General features: G+C 38.8%; 2 protein-coding genes across 5 annotated transcripts in view; one reads left to right on the plus strand and one right to left on the minus strand.

Moving 5' to 3' along the window:
• The window catches only part of pspc1 (paraspeckle component 1), a 159,443-nt gene extending 144,441 nt beyond the window's left edge, over positions 1–15,002 (plus strand). The window contains exons 7-10 of one of the 4 annotated variants that reach the window (XM_058773826.1): positions 34–91; positions 671–801; positions 10,307–10,363; positions 10,600–10,906. In XM_058773826.1, the coding sequence (XP_058629809.1) occupies positions 34–91; positions 671–801; positions 10,307–10,363; positions 10,600–10,638 (285 nt within the window). In that variant the 3' untranslated portion in view covers positions 10,639–10,906. Of the gene's footprint in view, positions 1–33; positions 92–670; positions 802–10,306; positions 10,907–14,480 lie in introns of those variants that run through there. The other 3 variants (XM_058773817.1, XM_058773811.1, XM_058773837.1) reach the window with 3 other exon arrangements.
• Positions 15,003–19,616: 4,614 nt separating this feature from the next.
• LOC131543963 (uncharacterized) lies at positions 19,617–21,755 on the minus strand. Its single transcript, XM_058781812.1, has 4 exons — positions 21,464–21,755; positions 20,327–20,760; positions 20,031–20,296; positions 19,617–19,803 (listed from the first exon to the last, which is right to left on the minus strand). The coding sequence occupies exons 1-4, from the start codon at positions 21,753–21,755 to the stop codon at positions 19,617–19,619; spliced, it is 1,179 nt and encodes a 392-aa protein (XP_058637795.1).
• Between the last annotated feature and the right edge of the window lie 3,830 nt (positions 21,756–25,585).

Here is a 25,585-nt window from a genome sequence, read left to right on the forward strand (position 1 = left end):
GACTTAAAATTAAAATGTCTCCTTCACTTTCAGAGAGAACAGGATATGAGAATGAATGAAATGGGTACCCGTGGAACCATTAATATGGGAGGTATGATCAGCTGTCTGAGGCATCTTTTGTATTTGATGTAATTTTTGAGTAATGCATTACTTTCATGTGCATTTAAAAGTGCAGATTTGCATCTTTTTAAGATGAGTGTTTTGTCTATTTTGTTAACCTGATGAATTCATATTCTCCTAATTCTTATTCTCCTAATTAACTTCAATTTAACAGTAATTTAACTTACTGTCTTTTTTCCTGTCGTGTTGAAAATGTGATCTTATAATACTTTTTGATGCATGACTACATGGCCTGCCTACATGCATGGCAAAGATCATCATACTTGCTGGCTGTTGAACATTGATTTCCAAGACTGCCACAAACGATTTTTGTTCTATTTTGTATTTAATCATTTTATTCATCTTTGTTATTTTTTAGTGTGTATTGAATAGTGTTTATTTGTATTGAAGTAATGTAAAATGTATTGAAGTATTACCTCTTTTGATTATTTTAATGAACACTTAACACCCGTTTACACATTATATCATATTGCAATGCACTATAGTTTCATTAAAACTTTCAGTAAATTAGCCCTGCCAGTGTATGTCAACTGTACGTTGTCTCACATAGATTCATTTAACCCTGTCGCTGTGGTTAGCGGTAACCCCTCACAAATGGGCATAGCAGGCCAAGTTGGAGCCATGGGGCCTGATGCATCATCAAATATGGGAACTTCCCTGATTCCAGATAATGGAGTGATGGTAATGTATTGATGTTTGTCATCTCCTAATTGTACAGTTTGTGCTATTAATGAGTTTATTTTTATTATGTTGCCTTGGCAAATTATTTACACTTATTAGGTTGCCTTGAGAAAGCAAACCTATTGAAATGTAAACTACTACTTCTCCATCTTTTTACAAGACTAAAATGTCTGACTCAAGTTTACATTATATAGTAAACTGATTTCCACTTTAATTAAAAACATAAAACAAACATGAAAAAAATTTTGTTAAAGCTTTTGGAGCAAGGGCGCCGCCATTTATCATTACCATGGCGTGTGACGTCATGGGGTTGGTTTGCTTTGTTGGCCAGTGAAGAAATATAAGCATTTCTTTACTTTTTGAAGACAGAATTTTTATTTTAACACAAAAATGTTTTGGTGTTCACCATAATTTAGATGAATATCCAACATCAAATTTTATACACCTGTCTACCTCTATTTGCTTGTAAAGAGACATGCACGAAAACAGCGTGTTTCTGCTTCCACTTAAAATAAGCGTTTTCAAAATGATATAATAGATGATCTGTGGGCTATTTTGAGCTGAAACTTCACAGACACATTCTGGGGACACCTGAGACTTATATTACATCTTGTAAAAAGGGGCATAAAAGGTTCCCTTTAAACATTGAAGTGCTGTAAGCCATTCAAGTGTGGGCATAGACACTTCTGGTTTTGTCAAATGCCAGTGCAGAGAGCTGGAGAAATCCAAATATTACCTTCTGTATATATGAAGGCAAAGACATGGCAAATAATATTGCTAGGGCTAGCATGGGTCTATGATCGACAAACAATATCCAGAGGGCTTGACATGAGAGGTAATCCAATAATACGAGCAATAGTCTAGGCGAGGTGCAAAAAGAGTCCGAAGCAGCAGGCAAAGGGTTAATCCAAGATACACAGGCAGAAGATCAGGAAACAGACAACAAGGCAACACAAAATGACTAGACTTAGACTAGAAATGGAACTAGAAACTAGGACTGGACACTTGGAATGGCTCTGTAGTGTAGCTATTGTTAGAAGAGTGATATACGCTAAACAATACTCTGCGATCTGAAAGAGGATGTCCATGGCTTATAAAGCGTGTCTGATTGAATTCAGCTGTGTGTGTGTAATCAGTGCATTCAGCTGTGTGTGTGTAATCAGTGCAATGGATGGTGGGAAATGTAGTTCAGTGTATAGTGTAACAGGCTGTGTAGTGCGAGAGTCCATGTGGTGAGCAGGTGACCTCTGGTGGTGAGTGAACGGAAGTTCATAGACCGGATTCGTGACAAATTGAATTACAAATTGACATTATTTAAAATGGAATTGTTTAATATACATATTAATTTACAACATCTTATTTTTTAAATATTATTTACTGATCATTTTTTAATATTATTTACTGATCATTTTTATGATTTCTTTTAACTAAATGTGCCTGTCCCGCCCCTTTTGAGTCCTTACCATTACAATGAAAAAAGGCTTTTATTATGGCATTTTATGAAAGACAAACAAGTCTAGTTTCTGTGGAAATAGAAATTAATTTGTGAGCACATTGCTGAAGGATTGTGCCACCTCACTCACAAGATCCCAAAAATATAAGGTAAATACAATCTTTTCTGTGTCAGTATTTGTGTCTCCTACAGCTTAGTAATTCTGTACTTTGAACTCCATTTTAAAAATAAATGTATATTACTGTTTAATTCATGTATATTAAGATACTAAGAGTCAAAACTAATATAGTAGTCCTTACTAGCTGCCAATTAGCTGCAATATTATCAAAAATGTCATTTCTGCAAAGTGTTTACCACAGTATATTTAGGAGTAAATACCTTGTGTTACGGTAGAGATAAGTTCAAGGTTTACCGTATATTAAATTACAAATATTCAGTCTATTGTAAATTCTATTTAAACTTGACATTTTGTAACCCTAGATGAGACCAAATTCTATGGAAGTAATTTAATGCCTAAAACATTTGCATGTGAAAGGTACGAGTTGTGCATAAGATTGCAAACGTAAATTTAAATTTGCATGCACAAGAAAAGATTTGTAAAGGTGCAAATCGAGATTCAAGCGCAAGAAAGCACCATTTTACCATTTTATTAGCAGCATTTTACTTTTTTTGCAAGTGTAATTCATGTATTGTGAAACTGCAGCTTCATGCTAATGCAAAATAAATATGATCTGTATTCATCCCCTTTCCATTTCTCTGCACTTATACTTTTGGCACGTTTTTTTCACCAAAATACGGTCAAAAGCACTGCAAGCCTGTGAGCAAGTGAAAACAACAGTTTAAAGAACTGCAAAACGGATTGACTGTGTAGAACCAATCTATAAAAAAACAAACTGTGTCAAATGTCTAAATGGCTTGTTGTGTATGTAGGGCAAAAAGTTCCTGAAATAATCTGATATGTACAGCTCCGTCTTTCTTTTATCTGCACTTACAGTTTTGGCACGATTCTCTCACTCACTGAGTTTTGCAAGCGTGAGGGGAGGGCAGGTCCACCACCTTCTTGTAGCCAATCAAATGAGGCTCTCACTGATTCTCCATTTACTCTTATCTGATTGGTTCAATAAACATATCATACGCCAAGACATTTATCTTCATTTAGTTCAGGAAGGTTCTCTCTGCCGGAATGGTACTTTTAACGTACACATACAGTAAAAAAAAAAAAAAAAAAAAAATTAAATACCAACTTAATTAAAACATAAAAAACATTTAAAAAAATAAATAAACGTTACAGATTAAAATCTTAATGACTCTATGCAGTTTTGTTTACCTTTTTATGTGTGTTACAAACTAAAATGTAAAAAATTTTAATTTGTTGATTTTTATTTTTTTTTTATTTTTTTTTTTACATTTTGGAGAGTCAAAAGTACCCATAGTTGCAGAAACACTCAGCTACACAATGGGCTTCATTTACCAAATGAACATATGACAGAAAATTGGAGGTACGGTCGTTTCAACGCAAAACTTGTAATTTATCAATAGCCCTATTCGGACGGGACTAGTTTTCTAAACTACGTTTGAGTTCGATTCTTATCACCTGACGTCTGCGATTTTCATGTACCAGTTCGGACGGAACTAACATCTCTGTGTTTATTACAGAGGTGGGAGGGTCTGTTTTGTACATCTGGGCGTTTCAGAGGTCACGCACTCTGTATGCGTGCATTGCGTGTCATTCGGATTGATTACCATTAGTATAACAGTTTTACTACAAATACCATGGTGAAGTATAGCAAAACCATGTTAATGTTTGGTTGCTTTAGTTTTATTTTAGTTATTTATTTGTAGTAAACCCGTGTTTAATTTTCATAAAGGTGCATATGTAATTAAAACATTATGTAATTGAGTGCAGAAATGAACGAGAGTAATTTTACCTGACGCAGATATTACAATAGCCAGTCTGAATGGTTTACGTGATCTGACTCTTGATTTTATTATTGTTTTTAATTTATTTACTTATCTTTTCCTTGCCGGGAGGCAAATATATCAAACATGAGCGCGGTAAGAGCGTCTACGGTAATTCACATTGGCCAAAACACACAAGGAAACGCGTTGTGAAAAAAAATCTTACCGGCAGTCACAGACATTGCATTCGGACGGGATTAGTTTTCTCAGAGGATCACTGAGTTTGCTGAAAAACAGTAGGTAATTTGCTCTGGAATTATTACAGAGGTTGTGTGAGAAAAACAGATTCGGACGGGATTAAAATCACCAAGTACGTCTGTGAAACACACATTTCTCTAACGACCCCCTGTAAAACTAGTCCCGTCCGAATAGGGCTAATGTTACGAAGTCCGACATAGCTGCACCACCACAGCTTCCTGACAGACCCGCACAATTAATGTAAACACACAAGGTCTTATTTTAACTATAGAGCACCTCAACCCCGCAATTAATAAGGTGCCCAGAGTCTCTCCTGCTTTATCAATTAAAGTAAACAACAAACCATCAAAACCAGAAATTATATAAAAGGGAGTATTTATTTAGACATTATTAATTTAATAGAAGACAAAAATAACATAACTTCAGGAGGGGGAATAGAGCCAAAATAATAAAAAAAAACTCACAAACTAACTACCTCGTAAACCTCTTTCCTGCATAAAATAAAGAACTAAGAAACAACATGGTCTTACCTCCCTACTAACCTCAAAACAGGAGAAAAACCGAAGAAAACAAAATGGCACCCACCTCCCTACATAGGTCTCCTTTGTTAAACAGGTAGTTCAACGAACTTACACACCATTGTTTTGTATGACTTCGAAATTACAACATGCTTGGTAACAGGGGTGGAGTGGGGCTAAAAAGTGGCCCTGGACTTTTTGGCACAGAGCGGCCCACCACACCATAAACCCACCAGCTTATTAGAGCTATTTTTAACACCACTTACTAACATACAAATATTACACAATAACAGAACTAAGAATGCTTAAAAAGTATTATCGTTAACATTAATTAATGACTTTCATATTTTTTACATTATTACATTACATTATTGTCTTCCTGGTGTAGCCTATATGGCAATTTGTAAATAATATTTTTACACATCTCTTTTACATAGAGGGACAGTTTAATGTCACTAAAGTTAAATGCCTACCATAATATCAGTCCATATAACAATGCTGTGCTCTACGACTTGGAACGTGCTGTTTTTATTGTGCCTTTTCAATTTTTTGACGAGATTTTTTTTTTAATATGATGAATAATATTATGATGAAAAATACAGTAAACTGTAATATGTGAAATATATAAAGTTACAATTTAGAATAGCTGTTTTCTATGCATATATATAGTAAAAAAAAAATAAATAAATTCTGTGATGCGCAGCTGAATTTTCAACACGATTACTCCAGTCTTCAGTGTCACATCACGATCCTTCAGAAATCATTCTAATATGCTGATTTGCCGCTCAAGAGACATTTATGATTATCATCAGTGTTGAAAACAATTGTGCTGATTCATATTTTTGTGGGAAATGTGATAAATCACCATTTAGTCTGGAGTAAGATAAAAAAAATCAATACTTTTACTCAACAAGGTTGCATTAAATTTATTTAATTGACAGTAAAATATACTTAGTACAAATTATTTATAAAATACTGTTCATTAACTTTGTATTCAACAAATAATCCTGAAAAAGTTAGTGTCACAGTTTTCACAAAAATATTAAGAGACAAATACAGTTTTCAGTATTGTTAATAATAAAAAACATTATTAATAACTGAGCACAAATAATAATTGAAAATATTTAAGCAGCAAATCAGCATATTAGAATAATTTCTGAAGAATCATGTGACACTGAAAACTGGAGTAGGCCTAATGGTACTGAAAATTCAGCTTTGATCACAGAAAAACATATATATATATATATATATATATATATATATATATATATATATATATATATATATATATATATATATATATATATTTAAACGTTAAACCATTAAAACATGTACATTAAAATATCTTAAGAAATTTCCTAATCTCGGCACTTGAAAGCAAAAGTCTTCAGATTTACAGTGTTCTACAGTAAGAATTACATTTTCACAGTTTTTTAAAAACATTTTCTTAGACACGTGAAACGTACTCTTAGACTCTTAGTCTTAGACACAAATCGTACTCCACTGCAGTAGCCGAATTTAAACCTTTTGAAAAGAGTTCGGTTAATTTTACGCATTTAGCAGCATCGGACTTAAGAGCTCTTTCTCAAAGTTTTTCTGCACCGCCTTTCCTTTTTTACGGTCCATTATCTAGCTTTTACTGAAAATTAGCTCATGTTGCACTCTCTCTGATGATGTGCTTGAACGTCTTGATTGGGTCGGCCCATCTCTGGACCAGGCGGCCGGCCATTGCCGACTGGGCCAAATGCTTTACATTTATTATTATTAATATTATTATTAACCATAGTGAAATCATGCAAGCGATAAAAACCGCTGTTGGCCCGTAAAAACAATTTTATTTATATATTTTAAAAAATCTGACCGGCCCACATTAAACAAAATGATCCGGCCCCTCTGGCATTTGCCAGAATTGCCAGATGGCCAATCCGCCCCTGCTTGGTAACACAAAATTAAAAATGAACCACCAAGCAGGGATAGAGGAGAACTCGTGGAGGAAACTTCCAAACAGGCTTAAATCAACTCTGCAGAAACGCCGCCTCTGACGTCACCGTAACTCTGTGAATCTGTGCGCGCTAACCAGTGCTATTAGGAGAGACAGAAGGGAGAAGAGAACCACAACAACAACAATAACAATAACAGAACATGTGCACAATCAGAGAGCAAAAAACAACAACCACATAATCACTGAATAAAACACACACGTAACAATCAATATGGATGTGAGCGGTGTGGCTATGATCAAATCTCACGTCTGGTCTCAGCTCGTGTACGCAGGCTTTTGAGTTAGCCTGAACTTGCGCGCAGCATACTAAATCTGGTGGAGAGTTGTAGAATGACAGCATTTTGTTAATTTAGGTAATTTCCTGACTGACAACCGAAGGTCATTAGTCGATCACTTACCAGTACTAGAATGTCTTTTTTTGTTTTGTTTTTTTTTTGTTTTTTTTATATAATGCGCGAATAGCAGCGTAAACAACAGACCATGAGGATTCACACATCATCGGATCACGCACCTGCAGTGCTTCTGTGAATGGAGAAAAACAAAAATTAAGTCTATAAAAGCAATAAAATAAATAGGACCACACAAAATATATAATAGGCTATAATATAATTAACAGATAAACATAAGGAAAAAAAAAAAAAAAAGCTGTGCAACAAGTGTAGGCTATACGCTCGTTTTCATGACACTCTTAATGCATTTTATTTGTGACACACTTAATGCATTTTATTTCTTTTCTTTATATCTTTATTTTATTTATATATAAAGGTGCCTCACGCACACACAAACAACATTAGTTCTAGCATTGCCTGACATTTCAGCCATTCATCATCAAACTAAAATGCAGTCAACCAAACATAAAAGTTACACTGTTCATTTTAAAAGGTCCGCTGTAAAATCATAAACATGAGAAATGAGAAATTTTTGCGCATGTGAAGGATTTTACACAGATATTAGAACATGAATGAAGTATAAAGCCTTGTTTAGGCTACATAGTGAATAATTTAGCAACCAAATGTTACAAATATGGCAAAAAATGGAAACATTTGGATTGTTGTGGAATGAGACAGGCTCATGGGCCCAGTGTCCTTTCAGTTTTGCTTGACATTTGTATGCTGTTTATAATGAATGCCACTATAGCCTAATTTGTGTTTTATTTTATAGTTTAATATATAATTTTATAACAAATGTTTCATTCTTGTTCTGTTCTGAATACTGTTAAATTTAAAATATTTGTGGTAGAGTGAGGGGAACTAAATAGGCTATAATGTTTATATTTACCAGTATTTTAATATACATATAAATTACATAAATTAATGTAGCCTAATTGTTTGCAATTACAAGGTTAACGGGTGTTTTTGGAGTATGATCAATTTCTGTTTCATGAGATTACTTCCTCTTTTTGGCCGGGGTTTATCAATTATTTGATCCCCTGATGATTTTGTACGTTTGCCCACTGACAAAGAAATGATCAGTCTATAATTTTAATGGTAGGTTTATTTGAACAGTGAGAGACAGAATAACAACAAAAAAAAAAAAATCCTGAAAAATGCATTTCAAAAAAGTTATAAATTGATTTGCATTTTAATGAGTGAAATAAGTATTTGATCCCCTATCAATCAGTAAGATTTCTGGCTCCCAGGTGTCTTTTATACAGTTAACGAGCTGAGATTCTCTTAAAGGGAGTGCTCCTGATCTCAGCTTGTTACTTGTACAAAAGACACATGTCCACAGAAGCAATCAATCAATCAGATTCCAAACTCTCCACCATGGCCAAGACCAAAGAGCTGTCTAAGGATGTCAGTGACAAGATTGTAGACCTACACAAGGCTGGAATGGGCTACAAGACCATCGCCAAGCAGCTTGGTGAGAAGGTGACAACAGTTGGTGCGATTATTCGCAAATGGAAGAAACACAAAATAACTGTCAATCTCCCTCGGTCTGGGGCTCCATGCAAGATCTCACCTCTTGGAGTTTCAATGATCATGAGAACGGTGAGGAATAAGCCCAGAACTACACGGGAGGATCTTGTCAATGATCTCAAGGCAGCTGGGACCATAGTCACCAAGAAAACAATTGGCAAACATACAAAATCAAAAGGGGATCAAATTATTATTTTTTTCCCCCCTACTGTACAAAATAATGTAAGGAGGATGCTTTTAATGTATCACTATCTGCTATTTTATAATAACAAAAACAACATGAATTATATCTATCTAGCTATTAATTTCTTATGAAAGTTTCCCCTCTACAGTAAATGTGAACGTCGCAAAGACCAGAGGTAAGCATGCCCACACTCGTGTCGCTGAAATTCACCAACGCCATCTTGTGCACCTTGCCAATTGCACCTATTATGGGCTCAACAGTTTTTTTTTACTTTGTCTTCCTCCATTTAAAAAAAAAAAAAGCATTGTGTTCAAAAACTAAAGAAATGCTTACATTACTTCACTGGCCAACAGAGCTAACCAACCCCGTGATTTCACATGCTGCAAGATGGCAGCACCCTTACTCCAAAAGCTATAACAAAACATATTTTTTGGTTACATTTAAAATGGTGTTTGTTTGTTTTATATATATATATATATATATATATATATATATATATATATATATATATATATATATATATATATATATATATATATATATATATAATTATTTTATTTATTTTTATTTATTTATTTTTAATTAAAGTGGAAATCAGTTTACTAAATAGTGTAAACTTGCTTCACTTCCACTTTAAGCAGCCATGCTATGTAATATTTATAAGCCATTTAGACTCATTTAAGCTATCTATCTATCTATCCTCTAAAAAATGCTGGGTTATTTATTTTTTTTTTTTAACCCAAATGCTGGGTTCAGCCTGTTGGGTCATTTTATTGGGTTGTTTTTAATATTTTTACCCAAATGCTGGGTTATTATTTTAACCCAAAATGCTGGGTTCAGCTTGTTGGGTAATTTTTATTAGGTTATTTTTTTATATTTTTACCCAGGTGCTGGGTAGTTTTTCTGTAACTAAGTTGCTGGGTCATTTTTAACGCTGGGTTATTTTTTTTCTATTTAACCACTGGGTTGAGCCTGTCTCCGAGGAAACAACGCAGCTTCTGAGTTAAGGTCATTGCACACGGAGTCCGAAATTTTTGCATGCGTTTTTCCGTATTCGTCATCCTTTCCTATCAAAATGCATGCTACAGATGCGAAAACGCAGAAAATCGAACCTGATCCGAATTCTTTATGATGGACGAAAATTTCAGAGGCAGTGTGTAAACGTGATTGACACAAGGTGAAGGTTGTATTTATTTTTTTAACGTGCGAAAATTTCGGACTCAGTGTGCAATGGCCTTTACAGTCAGAGCGCGGGCTTTTTGCGTCCTACAGGAGAGAGTGGTTCTCAGCACCGCCGCCAATTTGGTGCACTCTTTCCGGGAAATAAAGGTTTGTATACATTTTATTTCATTTATAAAGTCTTTAATATGGTGTAAATTATATTATTTTACACAACGTGACACAAGGATGAGATGTCAGCTGCGTTAGTAGCGGTCGTTTCACACGATGGAAACGCCTTTTGCCTTGCATAACATAAATGGATTTTATTCATTATAATACTGAGTTTAATTTAATTTGATGTTAAAATATGTTCTCTAATCTTAGTACTGTTTGTTTTTGGGCAGGTTTTGGAGCCAGTCACGGTATCTTTCAGCTACGAGTGAAACGCGAGGCCGTGGTCTAAAGTTCACAGTTCCCCCGCGTACAGCAGACCTTCACCGGCTCAGATTTCAGTGACACACCAGCACGAGAATTAGCACTATTTCGTTACAAAAAAAAAAGAGATTACAGAGAACGGTTGAATACACTTAAATTAAAATGCTACTTTTAAGTGTGCCTTTTTTTATTTCTAAAATGCTTGTTAAATGAGTTTAAATGTATGTAATATTATAAACTATGCTGTATTCACCCAAATAAATTCAATTTGTCTTGTATCTTGTCCATGGGTGTTCTTGCTTAATAATAAATGTTCATCTTTTGATTATTGCTGTTGCTTATAGTAATTGTGTGTGTGATTTTTTTTTTTTTTTTTTTTTTTTATTTATTTTTTATAAATTTCCAGCCCATTTTAAGCCAGCAATATAATAATTTTTAAACAATGACTTAAATAAAACAACCCAGCATGGTGGGTAAAAACATTTAACCCAACCAGCTGGGTCAAAATAACCCAGCATATGTTCTGTCCAATCTAATATTTCTAAGCTGTTTATACACATTTAGTTAGTTATATAGCAGACGTTTTTATCCAAAGCAACTTACAAATGATGACAATAGAAGCAATCAAAATCAACAAAAGAGCAATGATATGCAAGTGCTATAACAAGTCTCAGTTAGTTTAACGCAGTACACGCAGCAAGGTTTTTTTTTTTTTTTTATTATATAAGAAATAAAAAGAAACCCGGTAGAATAGAAAAATAATAGAGCAAGCTAGTGTTAGAGGCTTTTTTTGTTTTTGTTAATTGTATAATAAATAAAAAGAAACGGAATACAAATAGATTAGAAAAGGTTGTTAGTGTTTTTTTTTTTTTTAAGAATATAATTAGAATAGAGAGTGCTAGAGTTAGAGGGTCAAATAAAGATGGAAGAGATGTGTTTTTAGCCAATTCTTGAAGATGGCTAAGGACTCAGCTACTAGGATTGAGTTGGGCAGGTCATTCCACCAGGAGGGAACATTTAAATTTAAATTAAAAGTCCGTGAAAGTGATTGTGTGCCTCTTTGGGATGGCACAATAAAGCGACGTTCACTTGCAGAACGCAAGTTTGTAGAGGGCACATAAGTCTGAGGTAATGAATTTAAGTAAAGGGGTGCAGAGCCAGTGGTGGTTTTGTAGGCAAACATCAATGCCTTAAATTTCATGGGAGCAGCTATTGGTAGCAATATTAAAATATGTTAGCAACATGCTTATGTGTTGGGGTTAGAATGTGATTAGAACACATTTGAACACAATTTAACCTTGCAACATGTTAGAAACATGCTAGCAACATGCTAATTTATGCTAGCCAAGTGTTAAACAGAACAATGTGCTAAAACATATTAAACATGCATTAAAACATGCGCGAAACATGTTAGCAGCATGATAATCTATAGCATGATGCTCAAACATGCTAACATGTTAATTCATCTTAACATGTTATAAACATGGTAGCAACATGTTAAATATGCCGAAAAAGTGCTAAATCATGCTATCAGCATGCTAATAGGCCTACAAACTAGCAATGTGTTAAAATATGCTTGCAAAGTGTTAAAATATGTTAGCAACATGTTAAATCATGTTATCAATGTGTTAAAACATGTTAGTAGCATGTCACATCATGTTAGCAACTTGTTTGAACATTTTAACAATATGCTAGAACATATCCCTGCTGAAAAAAAAAACAATAGAACCCTGCCCAAAACACAATGTATATACAATGTAATGGTTTTAATGGTTATAATGGGAATTGTATTGGTTTTAATGGAAACTATAATGGTGTCTACTGGTATGTGATGGATTCTATTGGTGGGATGTTAAATCCTATTGGAAAAATGCCCAAAACACTACAAAAAGGAATTTTGTAATGGTTTTACTGGGAAAAAGCTAATGGTTTATAATGGCATTTTAATGGAAACTATTGGAATTTCTGTGACGGTTTCTATTGGGCTTCTGTTGTTTTTTGTTTGTTTGTTTGTTTGTTTTTTAGCAGGGATTAATAACATTTTATTGACTATTGATTTGAAGTAAAATCTTCAAATTTCAAGCTTTTCAAAGTTATTTCAAACTTTCAAACAAGGTTTTGTCAACATCAAAGTTTGTTTACAGACTTTATGTAGATGACTACTTCTTAAACTATATTTTACACAGTATCTCCTAGAGCAGGGGTCATCAAACTTGATCCTGGAGGGCCGGTGTCCTGCAGAGTTTAGCTCCAACTTGCCTCAACACACCTGCCTGGAAGTTTCAAGTATACCTAAAGTAAGACCTTGATTAGCTGCTTCAGGTGTGTTTGATTAGGGTTGGAGCGAAACTCTGCAGAACACCGGGCCTCCAGGACTGAACTTGGTGACCCCTGTCCTAGAGTCTCCTAGACTTGTCTTATGATCAGTTGTCCACATTCAGAAACATGAATGGATCTCTATGGCCCTCTGCTGGACATATATAGTCAAACCACTTTAGTGCTAAAGCTGTAGTTACAGATAATCTTTCTAACCAGCAGATGGCAGAATTCTGCCTCTAACACCTAGATCAATATTCAGAAACAACTTATACTTTATTTTTTTTCATCAGGTTTTTTTTTTTTCTTTCTTTCAGAAAACTAGAATATTTTTTATGCACACTAATGGTATAGTTGAGAATTTTTGTGATAAAAAATTTATAAATAAAAAACATATCCCTCAAAACACAGCATAAATGTGTAGTTCAAAAGTAAATTAAAATGTTGTTTTTTTTTTTTTTAAATCACTTTTATATCACTTGTATAAAAATGTGTTTTTATACAATCAAAGTAAAATTATATAAAGTAAATATGTGGGGTCCAAACACTCTCCAAAGACCAGAAGTGTAAACTGGAAATGGGGACCACATTTTAGCAATGTGCCGGAACATGTTAAAAACATTTTATTGACTTCAAATGAAATTAAGCCAACATCAAGGTTTGTTTATTAACTTTACTCATCTAGTTTTATTTTTGGGATTGGAAATCTGAGAAAAATAATTGTACACATTTTCTTTTTCTTTTAGTTGTTTTTAATATGAATAAATGTAGGCATTTCTTATTAAATCACCATAACATCTCACTCTTAATTTAGTATAGTAGTAGGTTGTATTGTCAGTTATGTTATCAGTATTAGTGTTAAGCCAGCATTTAGAAAGTAAAACATTATGTATTTTGCAGAGAGTGCAAAGGGATGCATTTATATACTGTGTTCATATACTGGTACTCATACTAGAAAAAATTATCTGATACTAATATCCAATATAATGTGGCATGTGCACAGTATTGCCTTAATGTTACAGCAAAAAGAAACACCAAAAGTCTGAAGGTAGTGCAAGTTAGGTGGTAATTCAAATCCCTAATTGGTGAATTGAGCTGTTGTTGAGCAGTACCATATCAGTTGATCAGTGCTACAAAGTCTAACACCAAAGGTTTTTAACACACTCACTTAAGCCATAGAATATGCATTCTAGCATATAATAAAATTTAAAATGTACATTTTAACATGTAGCTCTGTTTTTTAGAATAAAAGTATCTCTGTGTGTATATTTTATGCATATTTTCAGATTCTTGTTTTCAGGCATTACTTATCCTTGTGTACTAACTGAATAATTCTTCTTTTTTGTTTTCCTCTCTTGGGTGTTCCTGGACTCCACTGCTCATCCTATACATCCATTGAAATTTGTGGGGAAAATTTTTTTTTTTGGCCTGTTTCTGCAACAACTAAAATATTATGGTCTATCTAAAATGGCAACATATTCCAAACAAATGCTTGATACAAACATGCCATACCTATATTCACATTTTAATTCAGCATAATGATCGATTTTCTGAAGGCGGACCTCTTCAAATGGGTTCCCCTGTGAGTGGGCGACCTGGTGTTGAATCCCCTCAACAACAGCAGCACTCACCGATGGTGGCTGTGGCAGGTCCTGTTCCTGGTGTGGTTGGCCAAAGTGGCTTTGTGAGAGGAAGTCCAGTTGGGGGACACTTTGATGGGCCTAACAACAAACGACATAGATACTAGCATTTCTTTTCTCTGGTAATTGTGCTTACACATGTTCAGATTGAAGCACCTTGACTCATAATTACTGATGTATAACCATGTATTATCTTTCTCATTACCTTTTTCTGAAGAACAACTTATGTCTGTGTTAATGTGAAACATCGTCATAAATGATTAATGCCACTGAATCAGCTTGTACTTGACAAAATATCCTAAGCCAATTGTAGATTGCGTGTTTTCTTTTTTTATTTCAATATCTGACATTAAGCCATGATTTTTTTTTTTTTAGAATGTTCAGAAGTTTTCTGTTTTAGAATATCAGTCCTTGAATAAATTGTTTTAAAAATCATTATGTGCATTATTGCTTGAGTCAAACATTTAAAATAGATTTCATTGTTGTTGTATTAAGTAACGTTATTCCACTTGATCAAGTCATGAGTCCGATGGGAGTGATGCCTTCCAGGGCCGGTTCTAGATATTTGGAGGCCCTTGGCAAATTTCATGTTGGTGCCCTGAAGTTCTGAAGTTGATGCAGAAGGCCCTGAGAATATGAAACAAGCAGATGTTCCTTGAAGATGAGCCTTGAAGAGAATGTTTGATTATGGAGGGCATATGCTTGTTGTTGTTGATGCTGTTGTTTTTTGCCAAACTCCCCAAACTTACCTTCTTTCAGAACAACTTAGGGTAACGCTTTAGATTACAAACCGCGAAGAACTATGTAAGTATACTGAATTTACATTGTACGTTTTGTAATTATAGTGTACCTATAAAGAACGTACATGTAGGTATAAGGGAACCATATGTTATGTTTGGGTAATAAGGGGGTAACAGACAGATATGCAACCTGCAAAGAACTGCGTAAGTAACCTGAAGTTACAGCTTAACTTTTTTGTAATTATAGTGTACCTCCGTGTAGGTATAGGGGAATAATATGGCGACGTCTTATATCTTAATATCACTGCTGCCATTCACGAGTCAAGTCAAGCCACAGTTGATCTTAAAGAACCAAGTCAAGTCACAGCTGATCTTCACGAGTTAAGTCAAGTCTTAGCTGATCATCCAGAGTCACTTCACGTCTCAGCTGATCTCCTAAAGTCAAGTCACGTCACAGCTGCTCGTCCAGAGTCACAGCAGCACGTCACAGCTGCTCGTCCAGAGTCACAGCAGCACGTCACAGCTGCTCGTCCAAAGTCACAGCAGCACGTCACAGCTGCTCGTCCAGAGTCACAGCAGCACGTCTCCGCTGACCATCCAGAGTCACAGCAGCACGTCACAGCAGCACGTCACAGCTACTCGTCCAGAGTCACAGCAGCACGTCTCAGCTGATCATCCAGAGTCACTTCACGTCTCAGCTGATCTCCTAAAGTCAAGTCACGTCACAGCTGCTCGTCCAGAGTCACAGCAGCATGTCACAGCAGCACGTCACAGCTGACCTTCCAGAGTCGGGTCACGTCTCCGCTGACTGTCCAGAGTCTCGCCAGGCCTTCGCTGACCGTCCAGAGCCACAGCCCGTCAAGGCTGATCATCCAGAGCCACAGACCGTCACGGCTGACACACCCAGATCATCAAGGTCAGTCTTCCATTATCCCGGTTTGATGTCTAGTTTGAGGGATGAACCGCTGGTGTCTGCACGCGCAGCTGGTATCCCCAAACACACTCACTCTAACCCTCCTGTTCTTTTGCATATTCCCCTGTCCGAAGCGCTTCCCCTGATAGGAATCGCTTTATGTTGCGTTTGGGCTGCGTACACCACCGCAGAACTGCCCGAGGTGGCGGCACACGCTGCAGAACCTCCAGAAGCGGCAGGGCTCGCCTCAGCCCCTTGTATGGTGGTGGCGCCCTACAATGTTCTTTCGGTCTGTCGAGTTGCGGTCGAGGAGACTGTTACCGCTGTAGAACTTCCAGAGGTGGCGGCAACCGCTGCAGAACCTCCGGAGGCGTCAGTGGTATCCACTTACCAACTCTCGTCTTGCTCTGCCACGGAGGCCGTCCTTGATTCCTCATCCTGTCCTGTTTCGGCCAAGGAGGCCGTCCCTGAACTCTCGTCCTGTCCTGTCGCAGCCAGAAGGGCTGTTCCTGAACTCTCGTCCTGTCTCGTCACGGCTATGGAGGCGTCAGTGAACTCTCGTTCTGTCCTGTCACGACTATAGAGGCCGTCAATGAACTCTCGTTCTGTCCTGTCACGGCTATGGAGGCCGTCAATGAACTCTCGTTCTGTCCTGTCACAGCTATGGAGACTAATGATGAACTTCCTGTGTTCCCTACCTCAGTCCTTGTGTCTGTGCATGTTCTGTCTCCTCCTTGTGTCTCAGTTTCCCTTAGGTCCCAGTCTCTGCTGTGGGTTCCTGATCCGTCAGGGTATGCTCCTGCTCCGCCGTGATGGTCTTCAGGTCCGTCTGCTCCGGTCTGGTGGTCTTCTGCTCCGCCCTGGTGGGCTCCACTCCTGTCGGCTCCGCCCTAGTGGGCTGCAGTCCCGTCTGCGTCGCCCTAGTGGGCTCCTGTTCCATCTGCTCTGCCCTGGTGGGCTCCTGTTCCGTCCTGGTCTCCACTTGAGTTCTCTGCTTCGCCGGTTCTGCCTCAGTCCCCGGGCTCTGTCACGAATCTGGTCTGCACTTCCATTGACCCACCACCAGAGGTCACTCGCTCACCACATGGACTTTCACACCACACATCACAATGGACTCAATTTACCATCATCCATTGCACACACAGCTGAAGGCACTGATCACACAGCTCTCACTAATCACACACTCTATATAAACCCTGGACTTTGTTTCCCTCACTGCCGAGTATTGTATGCGTTTACCGTTCCCATAGCCATAGCTACTCTACAGAGCCCCTGTTAGTTTTCCTAGTTTTGCCCTGCCTGTTTTGGATTGTGTTTTCCAGTGTTTGGATTCTAGCCTGTGTTCCCTGGATTATCTCTCTGCTTTGCCCACTGGATACTGTTCGCTGATCGTCGACCTTTGCTTGCCCTAGGATTACTCTTTGTCTTGTCCCTGCCATATCTGTTTGCCATTGTTTCGACCCTGCCTGTTATGACCACGTCTCTTGTCAATAAAAGCTTGCACATGGATCCGCACGTCTCACGTCTCGTCAGCCACGTTACAATACTGTGATGTTTTTATAACAAAAAAAAAGAGGGTTTAATTTGGCCATCAAACAATTAAAACTAGTGCAATATTTTTCTCTGTAATTACTGTGCAAATATACACTTGTTCTATGTTTAAGTCCAGCATGTCCCTCCCTTATTCCATGTAGTTACAGGGTAAATACAACAGTTGCGGGCTGTAAATTAAAGTGGTGCTTTGTTACCTCCTTGTTCCATGTAGTTACAGGTTAAATACAACAGTTGCGGGCTGTAAATTATAGTTTTGCTTTGTTACTTCCTTGTTCCATGTAGTTACAGGGTAAATACAACAGTTGCGGGCTGTAAATTATAGTGATTTGTTACCTCCTTGTTCCATGTAGTTACAGGATAAATACAATAGTTGCGGGCTGTAAACTGAAGTGGTGCTTGTTCCCACCTTATTCCATGTAGTTACAGGGTAAGTGGCTACAACAAATTGCTCTAAAACGATTGTTTATACAGTAGGTCATACGTTATATATCAGGTAATATATCAATAAACGTGACTGTTTTATTTAATTCAAATATTATTTGAAATTTCAGTTTTTAAATTAAAATCACATACAATATGACAACAGCAACAAAACAGGCAACAGACAATAAAATATAAAAATTATACCAGTTCAGGAAAAAGCAAAGCAACCCCATTCTTATACCAAATTCTATTGAAAACCTTGTTTAAGAACAAATTTAAGATTTTGTTCAATCTGTTCATGTTTTCTTCCACTGACGAAGTTAAACTATTATGGCCAAACCATCACGTCAGTAAACACACAGTAATAAACAATGAAAGTCAAGATTATAGTGAACTGACAGGATTTTACCATCTTTGATTTTACCGTTTTGATCCACATCCTCAAGCACCATTTTGACTTGTTCACCGTTCCCGGTTTCAATCGCAGCTCAATGTTGTGAGAACATACTCAGACAAAACACTCCAGTTTTAAAAGAACACATTCAAGTCAGTTTCAAAAAATCTCTCTCCTCTTCGCTTCGATTAGTTTTCTTGTATTTTCAACACCTATTCCTGTCATGAGCGCCGCAAACACAGATAAACCCGTCTCAAGCGCCATTCAAGCTGTTTCCAGTTCCAGTTTTAAACGAACACACTCCAGACAGTTTCAAAGTTGTCCCTCGTCTGTGCTTCGATTATTTTTTGAGACGTGCGGATCCATGTGCAAGCTTTTATTGACAAGAGACGTGGTCATGACAGGCAGGGTCAAAACGATGGCAAACAGGTATGGCAGGGACAAGACAAAGAGTAATCCTAGGGCAAGCGTGGGTCGACGATCGGCGAACAGTGTCCAATGGAGCAAGGCAGAGAGCTAATCCAGGTACACAAGCAAGAATCCAAGAGAGGTGCAAACAGTGTCCAAACGGCAAGGCAAGGGTTATTCCAGAGAACACGGGCTAGAAAACAAACACGGTAAAACACAATACAAAACAGGCAGGGGAAAACTAGGAAAACTATCAGGGGCTCAGTAGAGTAGCTACGGCTGGGGAGCGATAGCGCATACAATACTCGGCCACGAGGAGAGAAAGTCCATGGCTTAAATAGAGTGTGTGATTGGTTACAGCTGTGTGCGTGTGATCAGGTGAGCGTGTGATTGGTGAGATGGCTGATGGGAAACGCAGTCCATTGTGATGTGTGGTGTGAAAGTCAATATAATGAGCGAGTGACCTCTGGTGGTGAATGAGCGGAAGTGCAGACCAGATTCGTGACAGGGCCCCAAGGAGGCGGCTTCCAGGCGCTCCAAACATACAATCCAGGAGGGTGGTGGGCGGAGGCGGAACAGGGGAGGGACGGAGGCCAGGTCACGTGGGAGTGAGAAGACCGGGGACTGAGGCAGAGCAGGACACCCAGGCAGAAACGGCGAAGCAGAGAACCCAGGCGGAGACCAGGACGGAACAGGAGCCCACCAGGGCAGAGCAGACGGAGCCGGAGCCCACCAGAGCGACGCAGACGGGACTGCTGCCCACCAGGGCGGAGCCGACGGGACTGCTGCCCACCAGGGTGGAGCAGAAGACCACCAGAGCCAGACAGCAGACCACCACAGCGGCGCAGACAGAGCAGGAGCCCACCAGGGCGGAGCAGGAGACCACCAGAGCCAGATAGTAGAACACCATGGCAGAGCAGACGGAACAGGTGGAGCAGAAGACCACCAGAGCGGAGCAGACAGAGCAGGAGCATACCCTGACGGATCAGGAACCCACAGCAGAGACTGGGACCTAAGGGAAACTGAGACACAAGGAGGAGACAGAACATGCACAGACACAAGGACTGAGGTAGGGAACACAGGAAGTTCATAATTAATCTCCATAGCTGTGACAGGACAGAACGAGAGTTCATTGACGGCCTCCATAGCCGTGACAGGACAGAACGAGAGTTCACTGACGGCCTCCATAGCCGTGACAGGACAGAACGAGAGTTCATTGATGGCCTCCATAGCCGTGACAGGAAAGAACGAGAGTTCACAGACGGATACCGCTGACACCTCTGGAGGTTCTGTAGCAGTTGCCGCCACCTCTGGAGGTTCTACAGCAGTAAACTCAGGACACAAGGAGAGTTTAGTAACGGTCTCTTCGACCGCAACACAATAGGTAGAGAGTACATTACTGAGCGCCACCACCATACAAGGGGCTGAGGTGAGCCCTGCCGCTTCTGGAGGTTCTGCAGCATGTGCCACCACCTCTGGAGAAGCTCTGGCAGCAGCCGCCACCTCAGACAGTGCTGCGGTGGTGTACGCCACCCAAACACAACATAAAGCGATCCCCATCATGGGAAGCACTTCAGACAGGGGAATCAGTTCAGGAACAGGAGGGCTAGAGTGAGTGGGTTTGGGGATACCAGCTGCGCGTGCAGACACCAGCGGTGAATCCCTCACACTGGATATCAGACTGGGATAATGAAAGACTGACCTTGATGATCTGGGTGTGTCAGCCTGGACGTGACCCGACTCTGGAAGGTCAACGGAGACGTGACCCGACTCTGGAAGGTCAGCTGTGACGTGCTGCTGTGACTCTGGACGAACAGCTGTGACGTGCTGCTGTGACTCTGGACGAACAGCTGTGACGTGCTGCTGTGACTCTGGACGAACAGCTGTGACGTGCTGCTGTGACTCTGGATGAGCAGCTGTGACGTGCTGCTGTGACTCTGGACGAGCAGCTGTGACGTGATTTGACTTTAGGAGGTCAGCTGAGACGTGAAGTGACTCTGGACGGTCAGCTGTGACGTGCTGTGACTCTGGACAGTCAGCTGTGACGTGAACAGCTGAGACGTGCTGTGACTCTGGACGAACAGCTGTGACGTGCTGTGACTCTGGATGAACAGCTGTGACGTGCTGTGACTCTGGATGAACAGCTGTGACGTGCTGTGACTCTGGATGAACAGCTGTGACGTGCTGTGACTCTGGATGAACAGCTGTGACGTGCTGCTGTGACTCTGGACGAGCAGCTGTGACGTGACTTGACTTTAGGAGATCAGCTGAGACTTGGCTTGACTCGAAAAAAGATCAGCTGCGACTTGGCTTAGTTCATGAATATCAGCTGCGACTTGGCTTAACTCGAGAAGATCAGCTGTGGCTTGACTAGACTCTCTGACATCAACTGTGACTTGACTCTTTAACATCGACTGTGACTTGCCCTGATTCATGTAGATTGACTGACTTGGCTTGGCTCTTTAACATCAACTGTGACTTGATTTGGCTCATTAACCTCAACTGTGACTTGGCTGGACTCGAGAAGATCAGCTGCGACTTGAAGATCAGCTGTGACTTGACTTGGTTCTTTAAGATCAACTGTGGCTTGACTTGACTCGTGAATGGCAGCAGTGACCTGACGGGGTGTTCTTGTCGCCGCCATTTTGTGAACGGGCTCAACTGTCGCCGCCATTTTGTGAGTGTGCTCCAGTGTAGCTGCCATTTCATGAGTGAGTGCAGTGTTGCATTCCTCCATGACACCCACAGTGAACACTGAACCAACAGTCAATAAAGCATAGTCCAAAAAACAACTCAGTGATGAACGCGGGCCCTCGCGTCTGAGCTGAGATCGCAGAGGCTGATTAATGCCATCACAAAAAATCTCAATCAAAATGATGTCTGGTAAATCGGAATAATGAGCGAAAACTAAAAACTCCCTAATATGATTCTCCAATGAACGTGGGCCTTGTTTAAGGGCAAACAATAGTCTATTTGTGTCCATACCTGACCAATGTCCGTCTGAGAAGTTGCTGGATCCTTGTGAGGCCGAGTATTCTGTAATGTGGCTGACGAGACGTGAGACGTGCGGATCCATGTGCAAGCTTTTATTGACAAGAGACGTGGTCATAACAGGCAGGGTCGAAACAATGGCAAACAGGTATGGCAGGGACAAGACAAAGAGTAATCCTAGGGCAAGTGTGGGTCGACGATCGGCGAACAGTGTCCAATGGAGCAAGACAGAGAGCTAATCCAGGTACACGAGCAAGAATCCAAGAGAGGTGCAAACAGTGTCCAAACGGCAAGGCAAGGGTTAATCCAGGGAACACGGGCTAGAAAACAAACACGGTAAAACACAATACAAAACAGGCAGGGGAAAACTATCAGGGGCTCAGTAGAGTAGCTACGGCTAGGGGAGCGGTAAACGCATACAAAACTCGGCCACGAGGGAGAGAAAGTCCATGGCTTAAATAGAGTGTGTGATTGGTTACAGCTGTGTGCGTGCGATCAGGTGAGCGTGTGATTGGTGAGATGGCTGATGGGAAACGCAGTCCATTGTGATGTGTGGTGTGAAAGTCAATATAATGAGCGAGTGACCTCTGGTGGTGAATGAACGGAAGTGCAGACCAGATTCATGACCGTTCCTAACCCAGGACCGTTGGGTTACTTATTACTGATATCAACCCAAATTGGGTCAAATCAAGTCAGCTTCCTAACCCAACAGTCTCAACCGATCGTTTGGATTGAAACAATAACCCAGCATGTTTAAAAAGTAGGCCTACACAGTGTATATTTTTGCTAAATTGCTTGCTTATATAAGATTGTTGTATAGCCTACATAACACGTAATATTAGAATATGTACCCTTTAGTTTCAAAATACTTACAGTAAAAATAATTTGTAATTTGACAGGTTATTATCCCTTTATTCCCCAAACTTCACATATTATTTCCTTATACCTACACGGAGGTACTGAATAGGTACGCTATAATTACAAAAAAGTTACACTGTAAATTTTGTTTACTTAACGCAGTACGTTGTGGGTTGTAATCTAAAGTGTTACCCAACTTAGTTTCCGTTATCTTCCATGTTTCACCTTTCTTGAGCAGAAGAGATTTGCAAATTGGCACCTTCCTCTTCCAGTGATGTGATTGGCTGTTAATATCAGAGCTAGTGACAGTATGGCTCACACTTTGAATAGTCTAAAGTTCAGTGTTTTATCAGTAATATAGTTTGTCTATACATTATTCACTTTTCAGGCAACCCCCAAATTAAGTTTGGCATTGATCAGAGTACACTAAGTTTATATGTTGTGTCACAAATAGAATGGTAACACTTTATTTAGATAGTCCACTTTAGACATTCTACTAACAGTAAGTAACTTTCAACTACATGTCAAGTAGTAGTCATTAGTGTATTAGTAGACTGCCTGCTTAATATCTTCTAACACTTTATTTTGATGGGTCCACAACATACAACATACTGATTATGAGAAACTTTGCAAGTATATATCAACTTATTCTACTAACCCTAAACCTACCCTACTGAAAGTTAGTAGACATGTAGTTGACATGTACTTACAAAGTTACTTATAGTTAGTAGAATGTCTAAAGTGGACTATCGAAATAAAGTGTAACCAATAGAACTCATTGAATGTATATGATCTGTGAATGGGTGTAAGGGAAACAAGTCAACTTAGCTCAAAGGGAAATATTTATGATTTTATAGGGAATTTAGACAGAATCACTGTTTTACGGCTGATCACTGAGTTGGCCAGCAATTCATTGAACGAGCCGTATAACATCAACTCTGCAATGGAAATCAATATCCAAAATATAGTGAAAACGCAATTTATTAGCACGGCAACAAGATCAGCAGTTAAAACATTAACTTGTAAGCACAAAACACAAGATGCTTCTCTTTTCAATATAAATAAGACTTTATTGGATAAAAGTAAGACATACAAATCTAACACATACGCACTCATACATTCACACAAGTTGCAGAAAGAGAGAAAGTCAGGAAAGAACGAGTTTAAGAGAGTGAAAATGTTAAATCCCAAGTTTATAGCAATATATGCAATTGCTTAGACCTGAACTACCATCAATCATTTAATTAACCCTTGCACTGAGTTTCTCAATGAGGCTATTAAGCTTTATATTAAATGCACCAGTTCAGCTAGAAACTGGAGATTGTACTTGCATTGCCTTTGTTTTAAGGGAAATCCTTTTATTGTGGCGTCCTTGCAGAAAGGGGTTTCCCAAAGTTGTTGATTGGCTGGAAGTTCACGTAGTTGTTCGAATTGACGTTTTGGGCGTTGGCTGAAGAATGGTGCGGTGTCAGCGGGCTGGTTGAAGTTTTGAGGCAGGCACAGTCAGAGTTGGACTCAGAGAAACGGCTTTGTGGCAAAACGTAACTCAGAAAACTAAACTCTCAATGGAAAGAAAAAAGAAAGGAAAGAAGGAAAGAAAGGTGAGACTAGATGGCTTTTCTCCTCATCCAGAGCAGCAGCAAAAGGCAGTGGCAAAAAGCGGCAAAAGAAACAGCAAAAAGCTAAAATTTGTTGGTGTCCTGAGTTTTTAAACTTGGCTGTTGGACATATCACAAATTATGTCTTGACCAATTAGACATTGTCTTAGCTTGGGTGTTGTTATCTTTCTCCTCCCAATACATTAATCAATGTGTTATCTTATTAGTCACATGGTCCGAATTTCCCCTCTCTTGCAGAGCATAATTTGGACAAAGGTTTCTATAACAAGAATCTGATACATTTTTCAAATAATTGGTTGATAGGAACATTTCAAGAAAGCATTTTCAAACTCACACATACCAAAAACAACTATAAACCGCTAAACTATTCAATAATTATTCAAAAGACATACACAAAGAGTGATTAGGACATGATAGTCAAATGTGTGGGTTATATACATTATATGGAGTTATGTATAGAAATGATAATTGCTCATAAATCCTTTTAGCATCATTTGGGTGCATACTGTATATACAGGTGCTGGTCATATAATTAGAATATCATCAAAAAGTTGATTTATTTCACTAATTCCATTCAAAAAGTGAGACTTGTATATTATATTCATTCATTACACACAGACTGATATATTTCAAATGTTTATTTCTTTTAATTTTGATGATTAGAGCTTACAGCTCATGAAAGTCAAAAATCAGTATCTCAAAATATTAGAATATTACTTAAGACCAATACAAAGAAAGGATTTTTAGAAATCTTGGCCAACTGAAAAGTATGAAAATGAAAAGTATGAGCATGTACAGCACTCAATACTTAGTTGGGGCTCCTTTGCCTGAATTACTGCAGCAATGCGGCGTGGCATGGAGTCGATCAGTCTGTGGCACTGCTCAGGTGTTATGAGAGCCCAGGTTGCTCTGATAGTGGCCTTCAGCTCATCTGCATTGTTGGGTCTGGTGTCTCTCATCTTCCTCTTGACAATACCCCATAGATTCTCTATGGGGTTCAGGTCAGGCGAGTTTGCTGGCCAATCAAGCACAGTAACACTATGGTCATTGAACCAGCTTTTGGTACCTTTGGCAGTGTGGGCAGGTGCCAAGTCCTGCT

Source organism: Onychostoma macrolepis, chromosome 01, assembly GCF_012432095.1.
Source record: "Onychostoma macrolepis isolate SWU-2019 chromosome 01, ASM1243209v1, whole genome shotgun sequence".
NCBI classification, from domain to species: domain Eukaryota; kingdom Metazoa; phylum Chordata; class Actinopteri; order Cypriniformes; family Cyprinidae; genus Onychostoma; species Onychostoma macrolepis.

Bases quoted from the DNA above. Each gene is read 5' to 3' on its own strand.
- LOC131543963 (XM_058781812.1), bottom strand. From the start codon at position 21,755: ATGGAGGAATGCAACACTGCACTCACTCATGAAATGGCAGCTACACTG. The intron at 20,297-20,326 runs GTGGCGGCAACT...GAACCTCCAGAG, and splicing joins CTGCTGTAGAACCTCCAGAG to GTGTCAGCGGTATCCGTCTG. The intron at 19,804-20,030 runs GTCCCAGTCTCT...CCTGGTGGGCAG, and splicing joins TGTGTCTCAGTTTCCCTTAG to CAGTCCCGTCGGCTCCGCCC.